Raw genomic sequence first — 27,138 nt, 5'->3', positions numbered from 1 at the left:
GCTGAGTAAATTCTCCAAACTTATGTTTGGTACATGTAACAAAATATATGACGGCATGTAACAAAGCAATCTGACCCAGGCTAGGGTTTTAGGAGAAAAGTGATACTGAAGGTTGAGCAAGGTTTGCTAGGTGTGGAGGGAAAGGGGGTAAACCAGACGGAGGCTGTAGATACTGTGCTATCAAAAAACTTTCTTCAGAGTGTTAGTAGTCCACTTAATTCCACTATTGCACAGCTTCCATTTCTCCACCTTGTCTCAAAGGTTATTTTGAATAATAAACTGACCCTCCAAAGCTAAACTGAAGTCTAGATCATCAATCAGTTCGTAGAGAACCCATCTTCTAGAAATTGGGAACATTTGCCTACCTCGAGTTTTCTAGCTACGGTCCCCCCATATATGATGCTTTAAAGTTCAACAACTAAAATTTTAAAACATAATCTCTAAATACCCTCCCTATTTAAGATGCAATTTACTTGAACCAGAAGACTTAAGAACTAATTTTAATGGTGTTTCTCAAGGTATGATCCAAGTGCTGGCTGCATCAGAATCATCTGAGGTGCTTATTAAAATGCAGATTCCTGGGCACCACCCCAGACCAATCAGAGCTGATGGGGCTCAGGAATCTGCATTTTAACAAACTCCCCAAGTGATTCTCCCTATGAATGTTTCAGGATCAACTTCATAAGGATGTTGCTGCAAGTAAACAGGAAAGTCAGAACAATGATAGAGGAAGCCTATCATTCGTCAGGGCATTTATTGAGCCCTACATACCATTTATACCAAGATGAATAAAACATTATTTTATTGCCCATCTCATTAATTTGTTGTTTTTGCATTTGTCCCTTTGTGATTAAGGTCTGAAATACATTTTGAGTTTTTTCCAACCCATGTGCTGTTTTCTGGTAAAAAGACTCCCATGAAATAATGTAGATTTTTCCCTTGAATTATCTGAAATCTCTTTAGCACTGTACTTATGCCCAAGTCCTGAATCTCTAGTATGGCCTTAACCTGAATCCTCTCTTCCAGCTTCATCTCTCACCGCTTCCCCTCAGCGTGCACTCCTAGTGCCAGGGACTAGGATCAAACACTGGTTCTGCTGCTTATCGCCTATATGACCTTTATCAAGTTCCTCAAACTCGAGGAGGCGGAGCCAAGATGGCAGAATAAACAGACGCTTCCGGCAAGCCCTCTTTACAACAGACACAAAAAAACAAGTGAAACGAATGTATTTATGACAAGCTAGGAGCACTGAGCATCAAAGGCATGCTTAGAAAATGAACTGAGGGGCAGAAGAAGGAAGAGACGGTTCAGGAGCACAGAGGAATACTGGACCTGAATCGCGGGAAGCCCTCAGGCACCATTCCTGGAAGTGGCGGCAGCGGGCTGGTACTAGTGTTCAGCTACAGTTTCCTCAGGGAGAAGCAGCCAGCCATACAACCTACTCACACCTCCGGACCCAGAGAAGAATGGCACTCTCAGCAAAAGCTAAGTACTTAAGTATATTTTATCGTACCCTCACAGCCCCAAGCCAGCTTCAGCGGCTGAATTCCCTGGGCCTGATATAGGCCTGTTGAGCGCCTAGAGCCATCCTCCCGGCCTTGGAGAAGGAAAAAAATTTGCAATTGGGGGAAAAGATAATTTGCCAGCTCCACTAACTGGGGGAGCTTAGGACAGAAGTGGCTCCTGTGCAAGCATAAACGGTCCGTGGGCTTTAAGTACCTTTCCCTTCTGCATGGACCTTTGGGGGCCTATTTCAGGAGAATAGGCCCTTGTTGGCATACTCCAACTGCTTCAGCTGTGCGGCAGAGAGTAGGGTGTTTGATGTTTGACATTACTTTGCCTATTAAACAGGGTCCTCACCTATCCACATCAGGGGCCTAAGGACTGGTAGCTCCACTCAGGTCACCCAGCCACCTGCAACAGGGGTCCAAGGATAACTGGTACCTCCTATTCCTTACAACCAAAAACACTGGGTACCCATGGTCCCTCTGCAGAACCCAGCCACCTGTATGTTCCCGGGATCAGGAACACGCTTTCCTCAGAGACATGTGGGGGACGATTCTCAGCTCTCTGCCTTGTTCAGAGTGTGACCCCCTGCTGCAACCAGATACCGGTACCCATATCAATCACCCCTGCCCCTCTAAGACTGTAGGACAGAGCCTGTACCACACACTTGATGATCAGCTACCTGGACACCTGAGCTGAATTCATACAAGAAAAGTGAATGGACTCCTAGACTGATATACCTGATAACAGCTCTAGCCATCTGGGGACAGGAAGTCAGAGCTCCAAAGGTGAAAATAATCAAGCTAGCTCAGTCAAGCAACCCATTTGGGCATATCAAAACAAGACAAAGCAATAAGCTATGACATAGTAAGCAGACATAAAATAAACTAATACAATAACTTATAGATGGCTCGGAGACAACAGTCAATATCAAGTCACATAAAGAAACAGACCGCGATTGCCTCAACAAGCTCTCAAAACAAAGAATCCAGGGATCTTCTAGATGAAAGTGTATTCCTGGAACTACCAGAGGCAGGATACAAAAGATTAATACACAGAACCGTTCAAGACATCAGGAAGGAAATGAGGCAATACGCAGAACGAGCCAAGGAACACACAGATAAAGCAATTGAAGAAATAAAAAAGATTATTCAGGAACATAATGAAAAATTTAATAAGCTTGAAAAATTCATAGACAGACAGCAATCAGAAATTCGGAAGATTAACAATAAAATTTCAGAAGTAGACAACTCAACAGAAAGTCAGAGGAGCAGAATTGAGCAAGTGGAAGGCAGAATTTCTGAACTTGAAGATAAATCAGTTGGCACTAACATATTTGAAGAAAAATCAGATAAGAGAATTTTAAAAAATGAAGAAACCTTAAGAATCATGTGGGACTCTATCAAAAGAAATAACTTACGAGTGATTGGAGTACCAGGACAGGGAGTTACAGAAAATACAGAGAGAACTGTTGAAGATTTGTTGGCAGAAAACTTCCCCCTGATATTGTGAAAGATGACAAGATATCTATCCGAGACGCTCATCGAACTCCACATAAGGTAGATGTTAAAAGGAAGTCACCAAGACATATTATAATCACACTTGGCAAAAGCAAAGATAAAGAGAGAATTTTAAGAGCAGCTAGGGATAAATGAAAAGTCATCTACAAAGAAGAGCCAATAAGAATAAGCTTGGACTACTTGGCAGAAGCGATGCAGGCAAGAAGGCAATGGGATGACTTATTTAAAAAATTGCCAGCCAAGAATCATATATCCAGCAAAACTGTCTCTTAAATATGAAGGTGAAATTAGGCCCTCTCCAGATAAACAGAAATTTAGGAAATTCGTAAAAACCAAACCAAAACTACAAGAAATACAAAAGGGAGTTCTTTGGTTAGAAAATCAATAATATGAGGTATCAACCCAAGATTAGAACACTGGGCAGAGCAATCAGAAGTCAACCCAGACAGGGAAATCAAAAAAAAAAAAAAAAAAAAAAAAAGCTCGAAACATGGTAACAGCGATGTTATCACGTAACAGAAGACAACATTAAAACAATAAAGAGGGACTAAGAAATGTAGTCATAAATCTTCCATATGGAAAGGAAGATAAGGCAATACAAAGAAATAAAATTTAGGTTTAAATTTAGAAAAATAGGGGTATATAATAAAGCAACCACAAAGCAGACAAACTATCCTGCACATCAAAATAAAATGTAAGAAAAAAATAGACTCAGCAGAAACAAAATCAACAACAATGAATATGAGGAAAAGACAATATACAAAGACAATCTACTCAGCACATAAAATTAAGTGGGAAAAAGAAACTCTCAACAACACACAAAAAAAGGCATCAAAATGATAGCACTAAATTCATACCTATCCATAATTACTCTGAATATAAATGAACTAAATGCACCAATAAAGAGACAGAGAGTGGCAGAATGCATTAAAAAACACGATCCGTCTATATGCTGCCTACAAGAGACACACCTTAGAGACACAAACAAGCTAAAACTCAAAGGATGGAAAAAAATATATCAAACAAACAACAATCAAAAAAGAGCAGGAGTGGCAATATTAATTTCTGACAAAATAGACTTTAAAGTTAAATCCATCATAAAGGATAGGAAAGGACACTATACAATGATTAAAGGGACAATATACCAAGAAGATATAACCATATTAAATATTTATGCACCCAACGACAGGGCTGTGAGATACATAAAAGAAACTATCAGCATTGAAAAGTGAGATAGACAGTTCCACAAAAATAGTAGGAGACTTCAACATACCACTTTTGGTGAAGGACAGGACATCTAGAAGGAAGCTCAATAAAGACACAGAAGATCTAAATCCCACAATAAACCAACTTGACCTCATAGACATATGCAGAACACTCTACCCAAAAGCAACCAAGAACACTTTCTCTTCTAGTGCACATGGAACATTCTCTAGAATAGACCACATACTAGGTCACAGAGGAATAGAAAACACTGAAATATTACAATGCATCTTCTCTGACCATAAGGCCATAAAAGTAGAAATCAGTAACAGAAAAAGCAGGGAAAAGAAATCAAACACTTGGAAACTGAACAATACCCTGCTCAAAAAAGACTGGATTACAGAATATATTAAAGATGGAATAAAGAAATTTATAGAATCCAATGAGAATGAAAACACTTCCTATCAGAAGCTTTGGGACACAGCAAAAGCAGTGCTCAGAGGCCAATTCATATCAATAAAAGCACACATCCAAAAAGAAGAAAGGGCCCAAATCAAAGAATTATCCCTACAACTTGAACAAATAGAAAAACAGCAACAAAAGAAACCCTCAGGCACCAGAAAAAAACAAATAGTGAAAATTAGAGCAGAACTAAATGAAAGAGAAAACAGAAAAAGAATTGAAAGAATTAACAAGACCAAAAGCTGGTTCTTTGAAAAAAATCAACAAAATTGATAAACCACTGGGCAAACTGACAAAAGAAAAACAGGAGAGGAAGCAAATAACCTGAATAAGAAATGAGATGGGCGATATTACAACAGACCCAACTGAAATTCAAAGATTACTATTAAAAATTGTACTCTAATCAATTTAAAAACCTAGAAGAAATGGACGAACTCCTAAAAACACACTACTTATCTAAACTAACACAAACAGAGGTAGAACAACTAAGAAGACCCATAACAAAAGAAGAGATTGGAAAGGTAATTGAAAAACTCCCATCAAAAAAAAGCCCTGGAGTTCTACCAAACGTTCAGAGAAGAGTTAATACCACTACTACTAAAGGTATTTCAGACCATAGAAAAGGACGGAATACTCCCAAACTCATTCTATGAAGCCAGCATAACCCTGATGCCAACACCAGGTAAAGAGACCACACACACACAAAAATTACAAACCTATATCCCTCATGAACTTAGGTGCAAAAATCCTCAACAACATTCTAGCCAATAGAATTCAACAACATATCAAAAAAAATAATTCCCCATGACCAAGTGGGATTCATACTAGGTATGCAGGGGTGGTTCAATATCAGAAAAACGATTAATGTAATCCACCACATAATTAAAACAAAAGACAGGAATCACACGATTTTATCAGTTGATGCAGAAAAGCTATTTGACAAAGTTCAACACCCACTCATGATAAAAACTCTCAGCAAAATAGGAACAGAAGGAAAATTCCTCAACATAATAAAGTGCATTTATACAATGCCAACAGCCAACATCGCCTTCAATGTAGAAAGCCTGAAAGCATTCCCCTTGAGATCGGGAACCAGAAAGGATGCCCTTTATCACCCCTCTTATTGAACATGGTGCTAGAGGTCCTAGCCAGAGAAATTAGGCTAGATAAAGAAATAAAGGGCATCCAGATCGGCAAGAAAGAAGTAAAATTATCTCTATTCACAGATGACTTGATCTTATACACAGAAAATCCTAAGGAATCCTCAAGAAAACTACTGAAACTAATAAAAGAGTTCCGCAGAGTATCGGGATACAAGATAAACATACAAAAATCAGTTAGATTCCTCTACACCAACAAAAAGAACATTGAAGAGGAAATCACTAAATCAATACCATTTACAGTAGCACCCAAGAAGATAGACCACTTAGGAATAAACATTACCAGAAATGTAAAAGACTTATACAAAGAAAACTACAAAACACTTCTACAAGAGACCTACATAAGCGGAAAAACATACCTTGCTCATGGACAGGAAGACTTAACATTATAAAAATGTCTGTCTTACCAAAAGCAATCTACAGATTTAATGCAATTCCGACCCAAATTCCAAGGACATTCTTTAATGAGATGGAGAAAGAAATCACCAACTTCATATGGGAGGGAAAGTAAAGCATTACTGAAAAAGAAGAACAAAGGGGAGGCCTCACTCTACCTGATTTTAGAACCTATTATACCACCACAATGGTCAAAACAGCCTGGTACTGGTACAACAACAGATACATAGACCAATGGAAGAGAATTGAGAATCCAGACATAAATTCATCCACATATGAGCAGTTGATAATTGACAAAGGCCCCAAAACAGTTAAATGGGGAAAAGACAATCTTCTTAACAAATGGTGCTGGCATAACTGGATATCCACCTGCAAAAAAATGAAACAAGACCCATACCTCACACCATGCACAAAAACGAGCTCGAAACGGATCAAAGACCTAAATATAAAATCTCAAACAATAAACATCATAGAAGAAAAATTAGGGACAATGTTAGGAGCCCTAATACACAGCATAAACAGTATATAAAACATTACTAACAATGTAGAAGAAAATCTAGATAACTGGGAGCTCCTAAAACCAAACAGCTATGGTCATCCAAAGACTTCACCAAAAGAGTAAAAAGATTACCTACAGAATGGGAAAAAGTTTTTAGCTATGACATTTCTGATCAGCACCTGATCTCTAAAATCTACACGACACTGCAAAAACTCAACTACAAAAAGACAAATAACCCAATTAAAAAATGGGCAAAAGATATGAACAGGCACTTCACTAAAGAAGACATTCAGGTAGCTAACAGATACATGAGGAAATGTTCACGATCATTAGCCATTAGAGAAATGCAAATCAAAACTACAATGAGATTTTATCTCACTCCAACAAGGCTGGCATTATTCCAAAAAACACAAAACAATAAATGTTAGAGAGGTTGTGGAGAGACTGGAACACTTACACACCGCTGGTGGGAATGTAAAATGGTACAACCACTTTGGAAATCAATTTGGTGCTTCCTTAAAAAGCTAGAAACAAAACTACCATACAACCCAGCAATCCCACTCCTTGGAATATATCCTAGAGAAATAAAAGCCTTTACACAAACAGATATATGCACACCCATGTTCATTGCAGCACTGTTTATGATAGCAAAAAGACGGAAGCAACCAAGGTGTCTGCCCATCAACGATGAATGGATAAAGAAACTATGGTATATTCGCACAATGGAATACTATGCATCGATAAAGAACAGTGAGGAATCTGTGAAACATTTCATAACGTGGAGGAACTTGGAAGGCATTATGCTGAGTAAAATCAGTCAGATGCAAAAGGACAAATATTGTATAAGACCACTATTATAAGATCTTGAGAAATAGTTTAAACTGAGAAGAACACATTCTTTTGTGGTTATGAGAGGGGGAGGGAGGGAGGGTGGGAGAAGGTTATTTACTGATTAGATGGTAGATAAGAACTACTTTAGGTGAAGGGAAGGACAACACTCAATACAGGGAAGGTCAGCTCAACTGGACTGGACCAAAAGCAAAGAAGTTTCCTGAATAAACTGAATGCTTCAAAGGTCATTGGAGCAAGGGCGAGGGTTTAGAGACTATGGCTTCAGGGGGCATCTAAGTCAATTGGCAAAACAAAAGTATTAAGAAAACATTCTGCATCCTACTTTGAAGTGTGGTGTCTGGGGTCTTAAATGCTAACAAGTGGCCATCTAAGATGCATCAATTGGTCTCAACCCACCAGGATCAAAGGAGATGAAGAACACCAAGGTCACAAGATAATTATGAGCCCAAGAGACAGAAAGGGCTACATGAACTAGAGACTTGCATCATGCTGAGACCAGAAGAATTAGATTGTGCCTGGCCACAACCGTTAACTGCCCTGACAGGGAGCACAACAGAGAACCCCTGAGGGAGCAGGAAGACAGTGGGATGCAGACCCCAAATTCTCATAAAAAGACCAGACTTAATGGTCTGACTGAGACTAGAAGAATCCCAGCGGTCATGGTCCCCAAACCTTCTGTTGGCTCAGGACAGAAAACATTCCCAAAGACAACTTATCAGACATGGATTGGACTGGACAATGGGTTGGAAAGAGATGCTGATGAGGAGTGAGCTACTTGTATCAGGTGGACACTTGAGACTGTTGGCATCTCCTGTCCAGAGGGGAGATGGGAGGGTAGAGAGGGTCAGAAACTGGCAAAAGGTCACGAAAGGAGAGTCTGGAAGGAGGGAGCGGGCTGACTCAATAGGGGGAGAGTAAATGGGAGTATGTAGTAAGGTGTACATAAGTTTACACGTGAGAGACTGACTTGATTTGTAAACTTTCACTTAAAGCACAATAAAAAAAAAAAAAAAAAAAAGGTATATTTCCTCACAGTTTCCCCTCATTCTAATCTATGACGAATTGTACCCCTAACTGCTTCAGGGTCTTTCTCAGTATTGGTATTTCTATTCCACCAACCTTGTATGCCTGTAGGGCACACAACATATTTGATCTTCGATCTCACCACACCAAGTACCAACAAATTATTGTTATGCTACGCTATGATTATTTATGCTATAAATCTTATGGTTGAGAAGACTTTTAATATCTCTGTGCCTTGGCCCTCCCAATTGAAAAATGGGCATAATAATACTATCTAGGTCATAGGGTTTGTTACCAGAATAAGGTTCTTGCCTCTCACTGGTCAAGAATGAGCAGGTAAGGCACCCAGTTTTCCAGACAAGCAAAGCTTTATTGAAGAAGCTTGCAAGGGGGAGGAGGCGGGCCTAGAGCAAAGCTTACCCCAATCTCGCAGAACAAAAGATGGGCTGAGTTTTTTAAAGTTCTTGGGAGGGAAAAGATTCCTGTTTATTCATAGACACGGGGGGGGGGGGGGGGGGAAGGTTATGTTAAGTAAGGTGCTCATGCAGCAGCTTTCCAAGATGGCTCCCATCCTGGAGGCCTCTGGGATTCATAGTAGGGCTTATTATGGGGTTTCGTGCCTGCGCAGTCTCCTGCTCCCCGGGTTCAATTCCCTGGCTAGGGCTGTAGCCCCTCACTGCCCCTGGTGGAAGGTCACACAGCAGCCACAGGTGGATGCTCTGCGCATATTCCTAGGTCTGATTTTCTCCAGCTGCTTCTGAAAGGCTATTTTTAGATACCCTGTCCCATTGTTCTGGGCAATGGCTTTGTTTCTATGCCCTGGCCTCTTTCTTGTTATTTGGTTTGCAGATTTGGGGGCCCCTCTGTACTAAGTCTCTAGGTTCCACACTCAACCCCATATTCCCTTCCTGATTGTATAGTCTATTTCTCTTTTACTTGCTTCTTCTCTAATCACAGTAGTCTCTTCAGTATTTCTCAAACAGGCACCCTCCGATCTCAGGGCCTTTGCTCCCTGTCTTAGGTTGAGAGGATTAACTAACGTCTTTAAAGTGCTTAGAATAGTGCCAGGCATGCCCTAAGTATTCTGTAATAACGACTACTATTTATATCATACACACCCGACACTCTTTTCATCTACGAAGCATATTCTTTTGTAATACTGGGCACTTCTTCTAGTGGTAGTATTCTTTTCATATTGCAGAGGATGTATGCTCAAGTCTTCTAAAATTCCTCTACTCCCCATCTGAGTATCACTTGAACAAGGTACTTAATGCCTCTCCTTTCTCAGCTTCCTTAACTGTAGATGAGAATGGATATTGCCACCTTCCCTGCACGTTTGAATGCCACAGCCTATATAGTTTCTTGTGTGGTCCTTAACACCTAATGGATACCTCATATACATGTTCTGGTTTAATACACGTGGTTCTCACAATACACGGTAAGTAGGTACTTAATAAAGAAAGTTACAGGATCAAAGAAGTTAAGGCTTGTCCGAGGTTGCACAGGTAGCTAAATGGCAGGGTCGATACTGGAATGAGGTCTCATTCCGAGTCAAATGTTCTTTCACGCAAACCAGAATCGCCTTTCCAAAAAGCATGAGTGCTAGAACTAAATTTATGCTTCTGATGGCATTCCAATGCTTAAAGAAATGCTGAAGTCGGCCTACTGCCATTTTGCCCACTGAAACAGCAACCGAACACCAAGATCCAGGCTTTGATAATACCACTATTAGGACAAAGAATCCTGAAAGCGCTAGAGTCGGCGAAATGGATGAAACTTCACTAAACAAAAACAAAGCGAAAAATTTCTGCTCTAGCTCCCGGGTGAAACTTCGGACCGCGGAGAGGTTAGGTTTTCAAGCCTCTGGGGCTGGGCCGGTCCCTGCCAAGGCTACACAGCCCGGCCGCTCTCAGGCCCGTTGCAGGCCTCAGCCGAGCCTGCCCGCCGGAACCACCCTCCGATCCCGAGGCCCACACTGCGGCCGCCCGCCCCTCACCTCCGGCTCCGGGCGCTCCGAAGCCATCACAGCCCTCCGGCGCAAGCTGGGGCCGGGAGGCGGTTCCACCCTTGACCTCTGACCCAGCTACCTTGGCACCCGAAAGGAACCGGAAGTGGGTGGGAGGGCCGAGTGAGAGTTTTCTGATTGGTGGAAGCGGCTATTCCAGAGCCGCTCGCTAACTTGGGAACCGGAAGTGGAAGTCATTCCCGCCACCGGTGCCACCGCAATGCAGGTGAGAATCAGCTTGGGCATGTTGACTGCCGACGAGCTTCCGGTACCCGCACGGAGAGTGAACTGGCCCAGGAGGAGTTGGGGCTGAGACGATGGGTTAGAGCCCGCGGATGACTGGGAAGGGAACGCAAGGCCGGCCGAAGAGAGGGTGCCGTTGATGAGAGATGCGGCGGGGCCCATTTGACAGGAGAGACTGTGGCTAAATCGGAAGGAAGTAGCCCTGATTTGGGTGTGGGAAGGATTAGGTTGTAATATGAGGAGCCTGAGATGCAGTCCATGGAACACTTCTCTAGCAAGTGAGCGATTGGCTTAGGCCCCCGGCCTAGGAGGCTGTTGGATGTAGAGATTTTGTGATCTTTTGGAGAGAGGCCTGAGGGGTGAAGGAATTATGTGACCACTGAGACCGAAAGCTAAACTGTTTATATCATTAGGCCGTGGGTAGAACCCATGGTTAAAGCTCGCGTCAGGCACATTAGCGAGTTTGCAAGACGGTTTTACATCATTCTTCCCGGTCTGTGGCCCATAGCTGTTAAAGGTGAAACAATAAAGTAAAACAGGAGCCCATAAATGGGGAGGAAATGCTTTCCGGACCCCAAACATTTCAAATTGTCTAGTGCTTAGACCCAGACCCAGTGCCGTCGAGTCGATTCCGACTCAGTGCATTTTTTAAATTTTCATTTATCACTTAGGTTCTTCTTTCTGCCGGTCTCTCGGTAAATGTATATAGGTCGACTGAGCTTGTGAAAGAATCACAGGGATATTGGCATAGAGATAAACAAAATAAATGCAAATTAATTCTGTGAGGAGGAGCTCAGAAACATCAAACGTCGTGGGTAGAGGAAGAGTTTGGGGAAGGGGGGAGGGCAGGAATGGTATTCAGAGAAAGCTGCACGTGTAGGTAGATTTCCCAGAGATTGTGTCATTGGCAAGAATAGCCAGGCTCACAAAGTAGGTTCGAGGACAGAGGAAGCTGGGGTACATGTGCTGCAGAGGTTCACAAAAGATAACGCACGCAGCCATTAGTTTTAGTAAAAATTTCTTAATGAGGAAGAATGTGGCACAGTGGTTAAGCACTTGGCTGCTAACCAAAATGTCAACGGTTCAAACTCACCAGCTGCTTCTTGGGAGAAAGATGTGGCAATCTGCTTCTGCAAAAAATTTACAGCCTTGGTTACCCTATGGGGCAGTTCTGTTCTGTCCTACAGGGTCACTATGAGTTGGAATCGACCTGACAGCAGTGGGCTTGGGTTTGGTTTTGGTAATACAAAGAAAGGAGCTGTGGTGGCACAACAGTTAAGTGCTCAGCTCTTAACCGAAAGGTTGGCAGTTCGTACCCACCCAGCGGCTCTGCAGAACAAATACCTGGCAATCTGCTTCTGTAAGAATTACAGCCAAGAAAATCCTATGAGGCAGTTCTTCTCTGTCACATGGGGTCACTTTGAGCCAGAATCTACTCGAGGGCACCCAACAACAACAATACAAAAAAATCAGGCCTGGAGTAGGTGGTGATGAGAGGAAGGAATCAGCTGGTTGGAGGAACTGAGGTCTGTGAACCAGTTGAAAAGTTTAGGGTTGATGCTGTCTGTAACCCAAATGCCAAGCCTGGCTCTCCTATGCCAGTGAGATCCAATGTTACCTGACAGGTATTACACACTGTCCTCCTTGGTTTTTCAACCTTCCTTTCCAGTGGTGTAGTTGTTAAGAGCTACGACTGCGAACCCAAAGGTCGGCAGTTCAAATCCACCAGGAGCTTCTTGGAAACTCTATGGGACAGTTCTACTCTGTCCTGTAGAGTTGCTGAGTCCGAGTTGACTCGACGGCAATGGTTTTTTTTGTTTGTTTCTTTGTGTGTCATATTCACATCCACCTGGGTAACCAACCTGTTCCTATTGGTGCAGAGGGAGGAGAAGCAACTTGAGGCATCATTAGATGCACTGCTGAGTCAAGCAGCTGATTTGAAGAACTCACTGGGGAGTTTCATTTATAAGCTGGAGAACGAGTATGACCGGCTGACCTGGTAAGGGTTGTGTGAACAAGCTGGGGAGGGCTCTTTGCATGGAGGGACAGGCCTTCTGGCAGGTAGGACGTCTCCAGTGATGTAACCACTTACCAGCTTGCAAACAGCTTTTGATTTGGAAAGAGCTGGGTTTCTTAACATTTAACACATAGAGTTTGGCTTTGGCCCTCAATGGCAAAAGCAGAGAAATGCCTAGTTTCCCAGCCTAGGTTCTTTTTAGCTTCTGATTCCTACTTTTTTTACTCTTCTGATGAGGAGGTCCTGTCTCAGCCTATTCACATCAGCTGTATTCATGTTGGATCTGTTGCCACAAATGTGGCTGAGTCTTTAGGTTCAGCCTATTCTAGGAGTGTGAATCCTGCTTCTAGACTGGAAAAGAGGCTTTTACCCAGTTGCTGAGTTTTAATGATAACAGTGGAGCTGTGGTTCCTATTTTACCTCTGTTCCTCCCTCCATTCAAACAATGAACAGCCCTTTTCCTACATCTGTGATAGAAACTGAAAGTGTGCCCCTCTTTCCTAATCCTGCAATCCCCATGAGCCACTCTGGCCAGTCATCGCTGTCTTTTTGGGGTGAGTCTGGGTATTCATAGTCTGAAGGAGGCTACTTTACTGGTAACCACCCCAGGAGAGGGTGGAATGTTCTGACACCTTCTTACCCCCCCAGGCCCTCTGTCCTGGACAGCTTTGCCTTGCTCTCTGGACAGATGAACACTCTGAACAAGGTCTTGAAGCATGAAAAGACACCACTGTTCCGTAACCAGGTTATCATCCCTCTGGTGTTGTCCCCAGACCGAGATGAAGATCTCATGGTAAGACGAGGAGAGGGTACAACATGGTTAAGGGCCTAGAGCATAATTGTTGATTAATTATTCTAGAAGTCCCAAATATGGAGTAGTGAGTGGTAGTAAGAAGTGAGGGTCTACATTTTGGAGGTCTTGCTTTTTGTCCTTCTGGGGTTGGGGGAGCCACTCCCAAATACGGTTGTAGTAACCTGAGGCCTATGTCACCAAGACAAAGACCTTTTCGCTCCAATGCCTATCTTTAACAGAAAGTCAGTTCTTTTGTGACTTTGCCTATTTTAGTCTTTGATTAAAATGTAACAAGGAGGAAAGGTTTAATTTGCCTTTTAGTCTGGTAGAGGTAGCATGTGAGGAGATAGAAATAAAGGATGGAATGAAAGGGGCAATGTCCTAGGAAGGTAGAAATTGTAAGTCTCAGGTTGTATTTTCCCTGAAAATGTACATTATCCTGCGGAAGCGACTATATATCAGCCAGTAGGAAAATCTGTGTGTTGCAGCGACAGACTGAAGGTCGAGTACCTGTTTTCAGCCATGAGGTAGTCCCTGACCATCTGAGAACCAAGCCTGATCCTGAAGTTGAAGAGCAGGAGAAGCAACTGACGACGGATGCTGCCCGGATTGGTGCTGATGTAGCCCAGGTTGGACAGAGTCCCTACCGTGTTCCCCTCAATTCCGGAGTCCCTGCATGAGAAGCTAGGCAGTACCATTTCTGTCTAGCAGGGATGGGCAACTGGTTACTCCTAAGTCTGTTGGGGAGCCCTGGTGGTGCAGTAGTTAAGAGCTCGGCTGGTAACCAAAAAGTTGGCAGTTCAGATCCTCCAGCTGTTCCTTGGAGACCCTGTGGGACAGCTCTACGCTGCCCTAGAGGGTTGCTATGAGTTGGAATAGACTCGATGGCAGTGGATTTTTTTTAAGTCTGTCCTAGGGTTTGTGTGTTGCTGTGATGCCGAACAAATTTCAGCAGAGCTTCCAAATTAAGACAGACTAGGAAGAAAGACCTGGTGATCTAATTCCAAAAATCAGCCAGTGAAAACACTTTGGGTCACAGTGGTTCGATACGATTGTTCATGGAGTTGCTGTGAGTCAGGAGACGATTCCACAACCGCTAGCAATAACACGCTGCTCCTAGAAGACCACAAGGAAGAAACTTCCCCACAATCATTTCTTACTTGCTCTAATTTCTGTATAAATTTGTGTGTTACAGAAGCAGATCCAGAGCTTGAATAAAATGTGCTCAAACCTTCTGGAAAAAATCGGCAAAGAGGAACGAGAATCAGAGAGTGGAGGTATGAAGAGGTTGGTGGCAAAATGGAGAGGGAGCAAGGAATAAGATCACTGAAGTAGGAATGATTGTCTTATTAGTAGGGAAATGAGGACACGAGAATGAGCTACATAGGAAAGGGTTCACATCCATTTTGTTAGCCTTTCGTGTTTAAGGCCAGCACTGGAACAGGTGGAAGAAATGGGCAAAATGAGAAGGGACAATTCTGAGATAGGCTTGGGGGTCCTTTGGCTCTGCCTCTGTCTCTGGGTTGCCAGGGAGTTTAGATGCTGCTGAAGGCAGAACCCCAAGCCTTGGCACTCACACTAGTCTTCTAGCTGCTGGGTCCAGTCCAGGGCCAAAAGCCTACTTGATGGTCCTCACTTGCCTTTTTCTTCAGGTCTCCGGCAGAACAAGCAGACCTTTAATCCTGCAGACACCAATGCCTTGGTGGCAGCTGTTGCCTTTGGAAAAGGGCTATCTAATTGGAGACCCTCAGGCAACAGTGGTCCTGGTCAGCCAGGCCAGCCAGGAGCTGGGACAATCCTTGCAGGAGCCTCGGGATTACAGCAGGTGCAGATGGCAGGAGCTCCAAGCCAGCAGCAGTCAATGCTTAGTGGGGTGCAGATGGCCCAGGCAGGTCAACCAGGTAAGGTGGTAGGGATTGAAATATAGCTGACCTGGATCTGGGAAGTGAGAATAAGCTGTCTTATCTGGGCCCCTAGTATCCCCAGACCTGGAGATTTTCCCCTCTTCTCCTTTCGACCATGACCCAGAAAACAATTTTCATGAGTAAAATCTCATTTTGAGACTGTAGTAGGCACCAGAGAATGAGGAAGAACTTTGAGTAGCAGAAATTGCTCTTCTCTTTCTACCTCCATCTCAGACTTCTGTCTCAGCTATCTTTCTGCCCTGTTTTCTTTGAATATGAGGTGTGTTGTCAGTGTTTTTTCTTAGATACAGAAACCAGTGGTCAAACCCTAAGACCATTTGGTAGGTGCGTCAGGAATTGACAAGCAAATAAGTTTCCCAGTCCTATGTGTATTCACTTCTCTGCATTCTGTCCCTCCTGCTTTTGGGTTCCTCCCTTCTCTCCTCCTCACTTTTAGTAATTGTGAGAACAACCTAGAGTTGTTCAGATGCAATCAGCCAGAAGAGTTATTTCTTCCAAGCTGTCTAGGAAAACGGACAATTGAAGTAAGAGAGAATATAGTACTCTTTTGCCTGTGACATTAAATGGGGGGTGGGGGGTGTCACATAGCTTTAGCTCTTCCTTCCAGGGATAGATTAGCAGGAGGCTCTGCTAGAGCATGTTCTGACCCCTCCCACTGTTCCTCCGTACCACCACCTTCTTCCTGGACACCTTGAGGGAGAGATCTGGGGGAGGAACCACACCTCTGTTGGCTGAACTACATGCCACCCAGGGTCAGGTACTACAGAGGTTCTGAGAAGGTAGAAGAATGGGTAGAAGGGGATCTGAGAGACCACATTACTGATTTATCCTGAAGGCCTGCCTTGCTTCAGATGTCTTTCTCCTTGTTTTTTTTAGGGAAAATGCCAAGTGGAATAAAAACCAACATCAAGTCAGCTTCAATGCATCCCTACCAGCGGTGAGTGTGGCTGGAAACCTCCATACCCACGTGCTTTTTGCAGAGCTGGGCAGGGAAATTACCTTTTGCCCAACACTGGTATGGACAGGTACCATAAAAAGAATATGGGCTTTTGGCAACAGACAAACCCCATCTCTGCCACTGACTAGCTGTTTGACTTTGAGCAAGTGACCTAATTTTTCTGAACCTGTTTTCTCATCTGTAATGTGGGGGTGGTAACACCTACCTCATGATTGTTGTGAGGACTTAAGTGAGAAAATGAATGTAAAACACTTAGCACGGTACATGAAATAATGAGTATTCCAATAAACGATAGTTTCTGCAGCTACTTCTCCCCACAGCCCTCCACAGTCCTTGATCCAGGACTTAAACTGATCTGATACTGCTTCATGCCAGGGTGAGCTGATGGACACAAGACCTTGGATCTCTCAGTTGTATTTGAAAGCCTGTACTTACTGTGTGCTGCCAGAAACTGTAGCAGCCTCTATATTGAGAGACACACTGTGTCTGCAGGCCACTCCTGGCCATCCTTCTATACTTCAAGCAAAGAGGCTTCTGGGATGGGACAAGCTGTCTACCTGCAGCCCTGGTGAAGCTTGGGCGTGCTCTATTCTCCATCCTCTGAGGAGCCCAGTCACCCCTTACCTGGCAAGTAGTCACAGAGTCCTCTATCTTTTACCACCTCCACCCCACCCCAACCCCTGTGCACATGAAAGAAGATTTTGAGGGGCCATTAAGTGGGTTTCCCCAGGAAATGGCCCTACCAGGCAGTACTCTGGGAGAAAGGGTCATGTTCTTAGCACATGAAAAAGCCCCTTCTTCCCCTGGACTTGTCCTTATTTTGGAGGAAGGTGGCAATTGCAGTTCAGACTTTCTCATCAGGATCTAGTTTTTCTCATAATAGAGCCTAGTTCCTGGACTTTAACCAGGATGGTTTTCTTCTATTCCACTGAGCCTATCGCTCAAATAAGAGCCGGATATATTGTGGGAGGGGGCAGCCCCCAGTACCTTTGCCTGCTCTTATAAAGTTGAAGAACAAAGTGAGTTTGGATATCCAGCTTACACTGCAACCTCCTTTGTGGACAACGACTAGAGTTGAGGCAGCAGAAGTGGACCAAAAGATTTCTCTGAATAAATTGATGGGCAGTGACTTAGGGTTGTCTGACAGCAATTTATGAGAGGGCTGTATAAGGATCAGGAACAATTTCAAGGGAGCTGCAAGGCAATTCTAATTTGCCCCCTATAAAAACTTTTCTTAGCTTTAGTTAAATTTGATCTGAAGGTCCTGAGACTTCCTTCTGCTCGTGCCTCCCAGCTGCCTTTTTTCTGATCTGGTCTCCCACCACACACAAGTACTTGGCTAGCATTTGTTGCCAGGCAGAATTCCACCAGCCTGGGGCAGCAAAGGACTGGACAAGTGGTTCCAGATGTCCTGCCCGTTCTGTTCTATCGAGATGAGGAGTGGTGTCCACAAAGCTCACTGACCAGCACAGGACACAACAGCACAGGGAGTCCTCCGAGTCAAGGGCAGTCCTTTCCCCTGCATAAAACTGCTCTCCTCCTTCATTAGCACACCTAAGCGTTCTTCATCTTGTCACCTGTTCTTCTCCACTGGCAATGTCAAAGCCAGTTATGTTGCATAGGGTTCCAACTGCTGCTCTAAAACCCCCTGGAGCATCTTTTGGTGTCCTTTACTCCACCAAAAGATTTCCTCCTTTTGAGTGGCACTGATGCCAAGTTTCTTTGTTGTTCTAGGCTAACACTCACTTATATCCTGCTCAGCAGGACCTTACCTGCATCTTCGCCCCTTAAGTAGGTACTCCTTGACTGAGGAGGCATCCACACTTGTGTATTCCTCACTCTGGGAGCACATGTTCTTATTTCCATCCCCGTCTCCAAAAAAAAAAAATAAATCCTGTGGGTTATACAAACCTCTGTAGCATCTCCCGCTTTGGAGCCCATACAACCCAGTAAATGTCTCACTATGTAGCTCCCATCCCTGACACAGTCATCACACTCATTGATAGGATGGCTTTTTCTCAGGAGGGAATATATATGGAGCTCCCTTTGAAAAGGGGGATATGACCTGCTTATTTGCTCAGATTTAGGATTTGCAAAAGATGACTCCCCACTCTGGTGGTGTTCCTCTGACTGGCCTGTTTTGCCTGAGAATTGTGTTTTCTCCTGTCCTTGGGGCCCTGGGGAAAGAGATTAAGCCGTTGCTTCCCAGGTTAGTGTCTAGAATGGAGAAAGAAGCAGCAGTTGTGCAGGACCTCAAGATTTTGCTACAGTCCAGAGTTCATCCTGCTGAAGGTGGAGGCTTACTGAGCTGGGAATTGGTGTCAGCATAATTGCTATTGCCTAGGATTTCTCCCTCTCCAGCTCAACCTTTAGGCTGGGATTCAGTCATTGCTCAAGTCTCGCTTTTGGTAATTGCTCCAATCACCCCATCCTCCTCTCTCTCTGGTGTCTCTTGCTATCCTTATACCTAGCCGGCTCACCTCACACTGTATTTTCTTGGGAAATAGCCAAGATAGGTAGGTAGTAGCCAAGTGCTCCTCTGGACTTCATAATGGCTTCTGGGGTGGGGTTGACATTAAGACTGAACTGGAGGACATGTATTGTGCATCTCTGGTCCTGCTGCCGAGGGGAAGAAGCTGAACTTTGCAGGAATGCCCCAGTGCAGGGCTGGTCCCTTTTCCCACCCCCTTTCGACCTCCCCCAGGCAGCTGGAAACAACCTCTCCCTTTGTCTGAGTTTCTTATGGAGAATAATCCTCCGTATGGACAATGTATTCTCTGTGCCCTGTGGACACAGGAGCTGTGTGAGCTGATCCCAGCACCAGGCAGGACGGAGGCTGAATCCTTCCAAACGCCCACTCTGGGTCAGCTCCTGATTACTATCCAGAGAAACCGCTAAAACAAAAAACCAAACCCTTGCTGTTGATTCCAGCTCATAGTGACCCTATAGGACAGAGTAGAACTGCCCCATAGGGTTTCCAAGGAGTGGCTGGTGGATTCAAAATGCCAACCTTCTTATTTGTAGCCAAAATCTTAATCACTGCGCCACTGCATTTCTTTACATCTGCCTTTTCTGAAAATCACAGGATAAAAGTAATTGTGGAGCGTCCGTTTTATTTGAGGGTTGTTGTTGTTAGGTGCCGTCAAGTCGATTCCGACTCATAGGAACCCTGTGCACAACAGAACGAAACACTGTCTGGTCCTGTGCCATACCCATGATCATTGTTGTGGTTGAGCCCATTTGTTGCACCCACTGTGTCAATCCATCTTGTTGAGGGTCTTCCTCTTTTTTGTTGACCCTGTGCTTTACCAAGCATGATGTCCTTCTCCAGGGACTGATCTCTCCTGACAATGTGTCCAAAGTATGTGAAACGTAGCCTCACCATCTTTGCTTCTAAGGAGCATTCTGGTTGTACTGGGTAAGTATTTTAAAAGGATGAAGAATTAGCATGTGTGCATTATTAAGAAAAAATAGACTTCAAAGAATTTCCTAGTCTGAAGTAAGTCCCTTCAGACTAAGCTGCCAGATTCTTGGGGATATTTATTCACTCTTTTCTACCATTACATTCACTTTATTGGAAAAGTTTGCAAAACAGCTCAAATTCCTTGAAAAGGCAAGTAAGATTCTGTGTGATTTGTCCCCTGCTGCCTGTTCCCGTTGCCTTCTGTGTTCTCTGACCACCTACTCTATTTGCAAGCCATAGAAACTGCTTGCAGTTTCCTGAGTATATCCAGCCATTTCAAGCTTCCATTCCTTTATTCCCACTGTTCTCTCTGCACAGAATGCTTTCCTCCATCTTTCTGTCTGATGAATACACAATCATCTTTCAAAATTCAGTTCACAGGTCAGCCCTATACAAAGCTTTCCAACAAACCATTCTGTCTGCAGTGTCACTTCTGCCAGGTACCGTTAATTACCTCTTTACCTTCCACATTTGTACTTTGTACAGACTTATTCTGGTTTCTCGTATACTTTATTGTTGCCCAAGTTCAGGCACGGTAGTGTCAGGGTTTGAATCCCAGCCCTTCTATCTGAAAGCTGTGTGATCTTTGGCAAGATCATGTATGTGTGTGGTATGGTATAGCATCTGGCCCATTGTAAATACTCTAAATGGTAGCTGCTGCTATTATTACTACTATTAATTATTTGACTTTGGAGAGGTAGTATATTGTAGCATTTTGGTTAAAAAAGGAGGTTCTAGTGCCAGACTGCCTGGGTTCAAATCCTAGCTGTACCATTTACTAGCTGTGTGGCCTTGGACAAGTTAGTGTACCTCTCTGTGCCTCAGTTTTCTCATCCCCGGGGATAATAATAGTGCCTGCTTCATAGGGTTGATGTGAGGATTAAATGCGTTAATGCATATAAATTGCTTAGAATAGTGCTGGCAGTAGTAAACGAACACCAAACCAAACCCATTGCTGTCAGGTTGATTCTGACTCGTGGCAGCCCCATGGGTGTCAGAGCAGAGCTGTGTTCCCTGGAGTTTACAATTGCTCACTCATCGAAAGTAGGCCACCAGGTCTTTCTTCTGAGGCACCTCTCTCTGGGTAGACTCAAATTACCAACCATTTGGTTAACAGCCAAGTGCTTAACTGTTTGTACCACCCAGAAGCTCAATAAATAATAGCTAGAAACCCTGGTTGCGTAATGGTTAAGTGCTACAGCTGCTAACCAAAAGGTTGGCAGTTCAAATCTACCAGGTGCTCCTTGGAAACTTTATGGGGCAGTTCTACTCTGTATTACAGGGTCTCTATGAGTTGGAATCGACTCAGTGACAATGGGTTTGTATTTCTTTAGTTCCAGGATGGAGTCTAGAATATTTGCTCTCAGTAATAATTGGCTTAAATAAATGATTGGCTGATCCCTCTAAAAAGAGAGAGCCTCTTCCTCTGTAGTTCTTTTGTGCTCATGTCATGGTGCTGGGCCTCAGGAGACACCTTTTGTACAAATTCCGCCCCCCCACCCCACACCGTGTACCTTCTTACCACCTAGTGCAGAGGAGGCAATCGAATTTTTTAAAATTGGATTGCCTATGTGATAAATCAATTATGAATCTAGTTTTGTGATTTAGCCTTGTCCCACTTAATTGTCACCTATGCTCTTCCACTAAACCTCAGTTTGGTCTCAAATTGCACAATTTTTATGAGAGCAAATAACAGCTGCTTTCCCTTTGAAATGTATCTCTTTAAACTGTACCTCTTCCGTATCCAAACCAGCCAAAAATTCTGGTCCACAGTTTTCCTACATTCTGTACCTAAAAACGGTCTTTTACCACTTGTTGATTTTTATCTGTGTACTTATGATCAGTTCTCTCCTTGTCTGTATGTGCTTGCTAGGCCTGGGCTCAGGTCTTCATGCATGGCTGTGTATAATTCACTGGGTATCACAAACCCAGGCTCCCTGGTCCCATGCTTACTTCTCTTCCCTCCACACTCAGTCTGTCAGACCTTGTTCTGTCACAGCATACTCCACCATTATTGCCATATCACATGCCAATCCCAGCTGTAGCCACAAGGAAATTCCTGGGGGTCAGATGCTGTCTCCCACCTCCATGGCTTACACGTGCTCTGTCCTCAGGATGTCCATCCTCTCTTCCTGCTCCAGCTGCCTTGTTTACCTGCTGAACAGTTCATCCTTCCAGCTCAAGTGTCCCCTACTCCTGTGAAGTCTTTACTACTGCCTGCCCTCCGGTGACCATTTAACTGTACCTCTCCTGTACCCTGTACGTACCTCTATTACCATGTCTATAATTTTCCTGAAGTTTGTTTATTTACATGCCTGTATCCCCCGCTAGGCTGTGTGCTTCTGAGGGCCAGGTCTCTGTCGCAGCCATCTGTTTCCCAGCACTTACTGTAGTGCTTGGCAGAGAATATGCCCATTAAGTGTGTGTTGAATAAAATGAAATGACTTTCACATTCCTTAGCCCACAACTCTCTTCCTTCATTAAGCAGACGACCTCAAATGCTCTCAGGTTTCTCCATCTCCATCTCTTCTCAGTCCTCATTATCTTCTGACTCTGTAGCATTTGACCTGTCAACCCCTGAGCCTAGCCTCCAGCTGAACTGTCCTCTTGTTTTTTTTCTTTGGTGCTCCTCTTTCTGGCTTTTTCAAATTTGTTGCCTTCTCTTATACCTTTTCCTCTCCCAAATCTCTAAATATTGGTGTTTCCCAAAAATCTGAAGTCACATCACACAAGTTCAAATTCTGGCCTGGACACTTATCCATTGTGTAACCTTTGGCAAATCACTTCCAAGAACCTCAGTTTCCACCTCTGTAAAATGGGATTATAGTATGAACCTTAAACTCAGCATGTTTAAAATTAAATTTAAACCTTTCAGTAGCTCTTAATTTTCTATAGGATAAAGTCCAAGCTTTTTAAAATGGCATGCAGAGCCCTTCACACACATAGTTAATGCGCAAATGGTAACTGTTCTCTTTTTCTATTCTTTCCTTACCAATCTTGTTTTAATCTCATGGTATGTTAGGCTGTTTTGATTGCAACATGTTACAATTAAACTAGTTTTAAAAAAAGGGGAATCATTTGTATTGGGTAATGTGGATAGGAAGTTAAAGACTTTACACGTGGCTCAGGGGCTCAAATGTTGTCTGGGCTGTCTGTTTCTAGGTGTCTCTGTATCGTTTATAGCTCACCTCATGAGAGAAGTCTGATCTCACTTGGATTAGGTGCCATTAGGAGCTTGGATTTGTGGGGGCGAGGAGGAAGAACACCATGACTAAGGGGCCAGTGGAGTGGGAGAGGAATTCCTCAAAGGAAGTAAAAGCAGGAGGATGGCATCATCTGAGTACAACCAAAACTGGAGCTACCACAGTCCACTTCGTGTGGCTTCACCTCTGTGAAGACAATCCTCAAATTTTTTTGTCTTCAGCTCTGTCCTTTTCCCTAAACTTAACAGTACTGTGTTTCAGACTGCCTGCTGAATGTACCCTCTCATCTCAAACTCCTGATGTCCCAAACTACATTCCTTCTTTCCATCCTGCTTCACCTGAGTTATTTGTCTTGACAACTTTGCTGTCAATTCTGGATCCTCTCCCTCTTCCCCCTTTTTTTCACTCCCTTTGCCCTGGGGAAGGCCTTCATTGTGTCATACTTGTGCCTATGTGCCTTACAATAATACACAGGTAGTCCCTGACTTACACTGTATTTGAGTTACGATGAGCCGAACTTACGACTGTTGTTTTTTGCTTTGCATCGTATTATCAGTAATATGTACTATATACAGTGTTGCAGCATGTAATTTGCTAATGTTATCATTCTCAGGTGTTCACTTGCAGTTGTTCAATGTTATGATTTACTGTTCAAAACACTGCCATATAGCATGCTGTGGCCTGGTCTGCAATGAAGCTGGTGTTGGGAGTCCTAATGGAAAGTTGGGCAGTGTTCAACTCTAATGACTTACAACAACTGAACTGCGCACGTGCCCGACAGTCATTATGACTCCAACTTCATTGTTAGGACACTGACGCCAACTTCATCGTAGACATGGTCTGTAATGTGATCTTATTCAGTGTTCGGTACCATGAGAAGCATCATTTGTTAATCTGAAGCCAAGTTGTTCAAGTTTCTCACACTGTAACAACTGCACTGTTCATACCCTCAGTAATATGTCTAGCAAAAGAAGTCGTGCCACTGTAAGTTCTAATCCAAAAAAGAAGGCGAGGAAGGCTCTAGACATGGATATAAAGATGAAGATCATTAAGGCCTATGATAATGGAAAGAAAGTTGGCACAATAGCATGTGAGGAAGGACTGTCTTGTTCGACTCGTTTAGACAGTCATTAAGGATAAGAATAGAATTTGGGAGGCAGTTGAAGGAGCGATTGGCATAAAACTGACAGTTTTAACAAAGAAGGGGCAAGGGCCAATCTAGGAGATAGAGAAGCTGTTGATGATTTGAATAGAAGACCAAACCCAAAAGAGGATCCCTATGAGTTTACTGACAATTCTAGTGAAAGCACGTGGCCTTTTTGAAAACTTGAAGGAACAGGAAGGAGAAGACTATTGCAAGTATTTTCATTGCAGCAAGGGCTGGTTTCATAATGTGCGTGTAAGTGGAGAAGGAGGAAGCACCAATGTTGAAGCTGTTGAAAATTCAAGGGTGGGCTGGACAAGATAATACAAGATGAAGAATATCTACCAGAACAGATTTTCAACATGGACAAAACCCAGGCTTGTTTTGGAAAAGGATGCCGGAACAGACCTATATTTACAAAGAGGCGAAGTCAGTGCCTGGTTTCAACACATTTAAAAACAGAATCAGCAAAGGATATGAACTGGTACTTCACCAAAGAAGACATTCAGGCTGCAATCAGATACATGAGGAAATGCTCAGGATCATTAGCCATTAGAAAAATGCAAATCAAAACTACAATGAGATACCATCTCACCCCGACAAGGCTAGCGTTAATCCAAAAAACACAAAATAATAAACATTGGAGAGGTTGTGGAGAGACTGGAACACTTATACAATGCTAGTGGGAACGTAAAATGGTACAAACACTTTGGAAATTGATTTGTCATTTCCTCAAAAAGCTAGAAATAGAAGTACCCTGCGATCCAGCAACCCCACTCCTTGTATATATCCTAGAGGAATAAGAGCCATCACATGAATAGATATATGCATACCCATTTTCATTGCAGCACTGTTCACAATAGCAAAAAGATGGAAACAACCCAGGTGCCCATCATTGGATGAATAGATAAACAAATTATGGTATATCCACACAGTGGAATACTACACAATGATAAAGAACAATGGTGAGTCCTCGAAACATCTCGTAACCTGGATGAATCTGGAGGGCATTATGCTGAGTCAAATTAGTCTCAAAAGGACAAAAATTGTATGAGACCACTATTATAAGAACTCAAAAAAAAGTTAAAAGAGAAGAAAACACTGCTTGATGGTTCCGAGGGGAGGGAGGGAGGAAAGGAAATCACTAGATAGTGGACAAGAATTTATCTTGGGTGAAGGGAAGGACAGCACAGTCTTCAAGACAGTGTTGACTGAAACACCTGTCTAATGTATGTAATCAAACTCTCACCTTATTAAAATCCAAACCAAACCTGTTGCCGCCAAGTTGATTCCAACTCATAGCAGCCTTATAGGACAGAGTAGAACTGCCCCATAGGGTTTCCAAGGAGCACCTGGTGGATTCGAACTGCCAACTTTTGGTTAGCAGCCATAGCTCTTAACCACTGTGCCACCAGGGTTTCCCTCACCCTGTCACTGTGCAGAAATTGTGTATCTTAAAGGAACTATGTTCTCAGGGGATCAACCTCATGGCTCAGACTCCGTTTTGTTTTAGACTCCACTTCTGCTTCTGAGAAAGTGACCCGTGACTGTTAATAGGCAAACTAAGGAGAGGCAGTTTGCCCTTGGGAATAGACTAAAATTTAAAGAGATTAACTGAAGACCTGCAACAGAAGAGGTCCACCCTGTATTATCTCGCTAATCCTGAATTCTCTAATGGAAACTTTGTTACATGTAAATTTTTCTATATTTTCTGTTTTCTGTAGATAAACTTAGTGTGCTCCTTATGGATATATATTTTTGTGTGGTGGATCCAACTATACTAGTTAGATGATCCCTTTCCAACTGACAGTGAATTTACGTGGGCAGTCTCTTGTTTAGATTCCTGATGAATGCATGGGCAATGCACTTTGGAAACTTTAGGATTATCTTTAGATATTCATAGTAATAATTCTAGTAAATATTGGAAAGGTAATGTTAAATTGTTATACACTGTAAAATGAAAGTCAGAAGGAAACTCATTGGTCCAACACTCAGGGTATGGTTGGTAGCTTTAATTCCTACTTATGGTATAGGTGAATTGGAGAAATCTTTAAGAAATTTATCAATCGCTATGGGACTAAGAGCAGATGAAGTTGCTAACGGGATGGAAACACAATAGCGATATCTGATCTCATAAGCCACCTTGACATGGGATAACAGAATCGCCTTAGATTTTTTATTAGCCCGAGAAAGTGTAGTCTGTGCTACAGAATTTAGACAGCAATCTACTTGGTTACACACAGTAACACTGTCTTTCAAACACCAGATTTATTTTTCTTGGTTACCATCATGAATAAGTACATGGGCTAGATCACTACTGGCAAGGAATAGTAATAGTCTGCATTCTGATAGTATTAGGCATAATAAAATTTATCTTCTTTTACCTTACACACCTAAAAGGCAAAAGAATGCCTCAGGCTAAAATGTTTTTGCACACTGAGTCTGCTTATAATGCTATTGATGAGAACGTTGCTCCTACTTAAGATCCTGGTGAAGAACCAGATGGTAACTGGTGGAAAAGTTTAAAGAGCCTGCAATGGCCTCCATTTAGGAGCCTGACTGAGTTCAGGTATTGATCATCCATGTGTTATCTCCAATCTCTGATCAACAGGAAGGAATGATTTAGGAAATAATATTGAAATCATTATTCCCTGTCTTTGAACATAGAGAATGTGACCCAGTTGGAACTGGGTTCACAAGGACTCACAATGACCCATCGACTGGGCCCTGAAGTATAAAGACAATAGCTAGGATAACCTTGGAAAA

The 27,138-nt window shown here is 43.1% G+C and overlaps 3 protein-coding genes across 6 annotated transcripts in view; 2 read left to right on the top strand and 1 right to left on the bottom strand.

The window, feature by feature from the left end:
- Positions 1–10,703, bottom strand: part of SZT2 (SZT2 subunit of KICSTOR complex) — a 77,769-nt gene extending 67,066 nt beyond the window's left edge. For all 4 annotated transcript variants that reach the window (XM_049879027.1, XM_049879028.1, XM_049879029.1 and 1 more), the window contains exon 1: positions 10,618–10,703. In XM_049879027.1, the coding sequence (XP_049734984.1) occupies positions 10,618–10,644 (27 nt within the window). In that variant the 5' untranslated portion in view covers positions 10,645–10,703. The remainder of the gene's footprint in view (positions 1–10,617) is intronic.
- A 71-nt stretch (positions 10,704–10,774) lies between these two features.
- Positions 10,775–16,869, top strand: MED8 (mediator complex subunit 8). The gene is made up of 7 exons (XM_049879026.1): positions 10,775–10,852; positions 12,750–12,868; positions 13,535–13,679; positions 14,168–14,308; positions 14,875–14,956; positions 15,332–15,580; positions 16,481–16,869. The coding sequence occupies exons 1-7, from the start codon at positions 10,847–10,849 to the stop codon at positions 16,543–16,545; spliced, it is 807 nt and encodes a 268-aa protein (XP_049734983.1). The 5' UTR covers positions 10,775–10,846; the 3' UTR covers positions 16,546–16,869.
- The window catches only part of ELOVL1 (ELOVL fatty acid elongase 1), a 24,466-nt gene continuing 13,847 nt past the window's right edge, over positions 16,520–27,138 (top strand). The window contains exon 1 of the mRNA XM_049879025.1: positions 16,520–16,541. The gene's annotated coding sequence lies outside the window, so the exon portion shown is untranslated. The remainder of the gene's footprint in view (positions 16,542–27,138) is intronic.

This window comes from Elephas maximus, chromosome 3 (genome assembly GCF_024166365.1).
Source record: "Elephas maximus indicus isolate mEleMax1 chromosome 3, mEleMax1 primary haplotype, whole genome shotgun sequence".
Taxonomy (NCBI): Eukaryota; Metazoa; Chordata; class Mammalia; order Proboscidea; family Elephantidae; genus Elephas; species Elephas maximus.
This window is presented reverse-complemented; position numbering and strand designations above follow the sequence as displayed.

Bases quoted from the DNA above. Each gene is read 5' to 3' on its own strand.
- MED8 (XM_049879026.1), top strand. The intron at 13,680-14,167 runs GTAAGACGAGGA...TGTGTGTTGCAG, and splicing joins ACCGAGATGAAGATCTCATG to CGACAGACTGAAGGTCGAGT. The intron at 15,581-16,480 runs GTAAGGTGGTAG...TGTTTTTTTTAG, and splicing joins GGCCCAGGCAGGTCAACCAG to GGAAAATGCCAAGTGGAATA.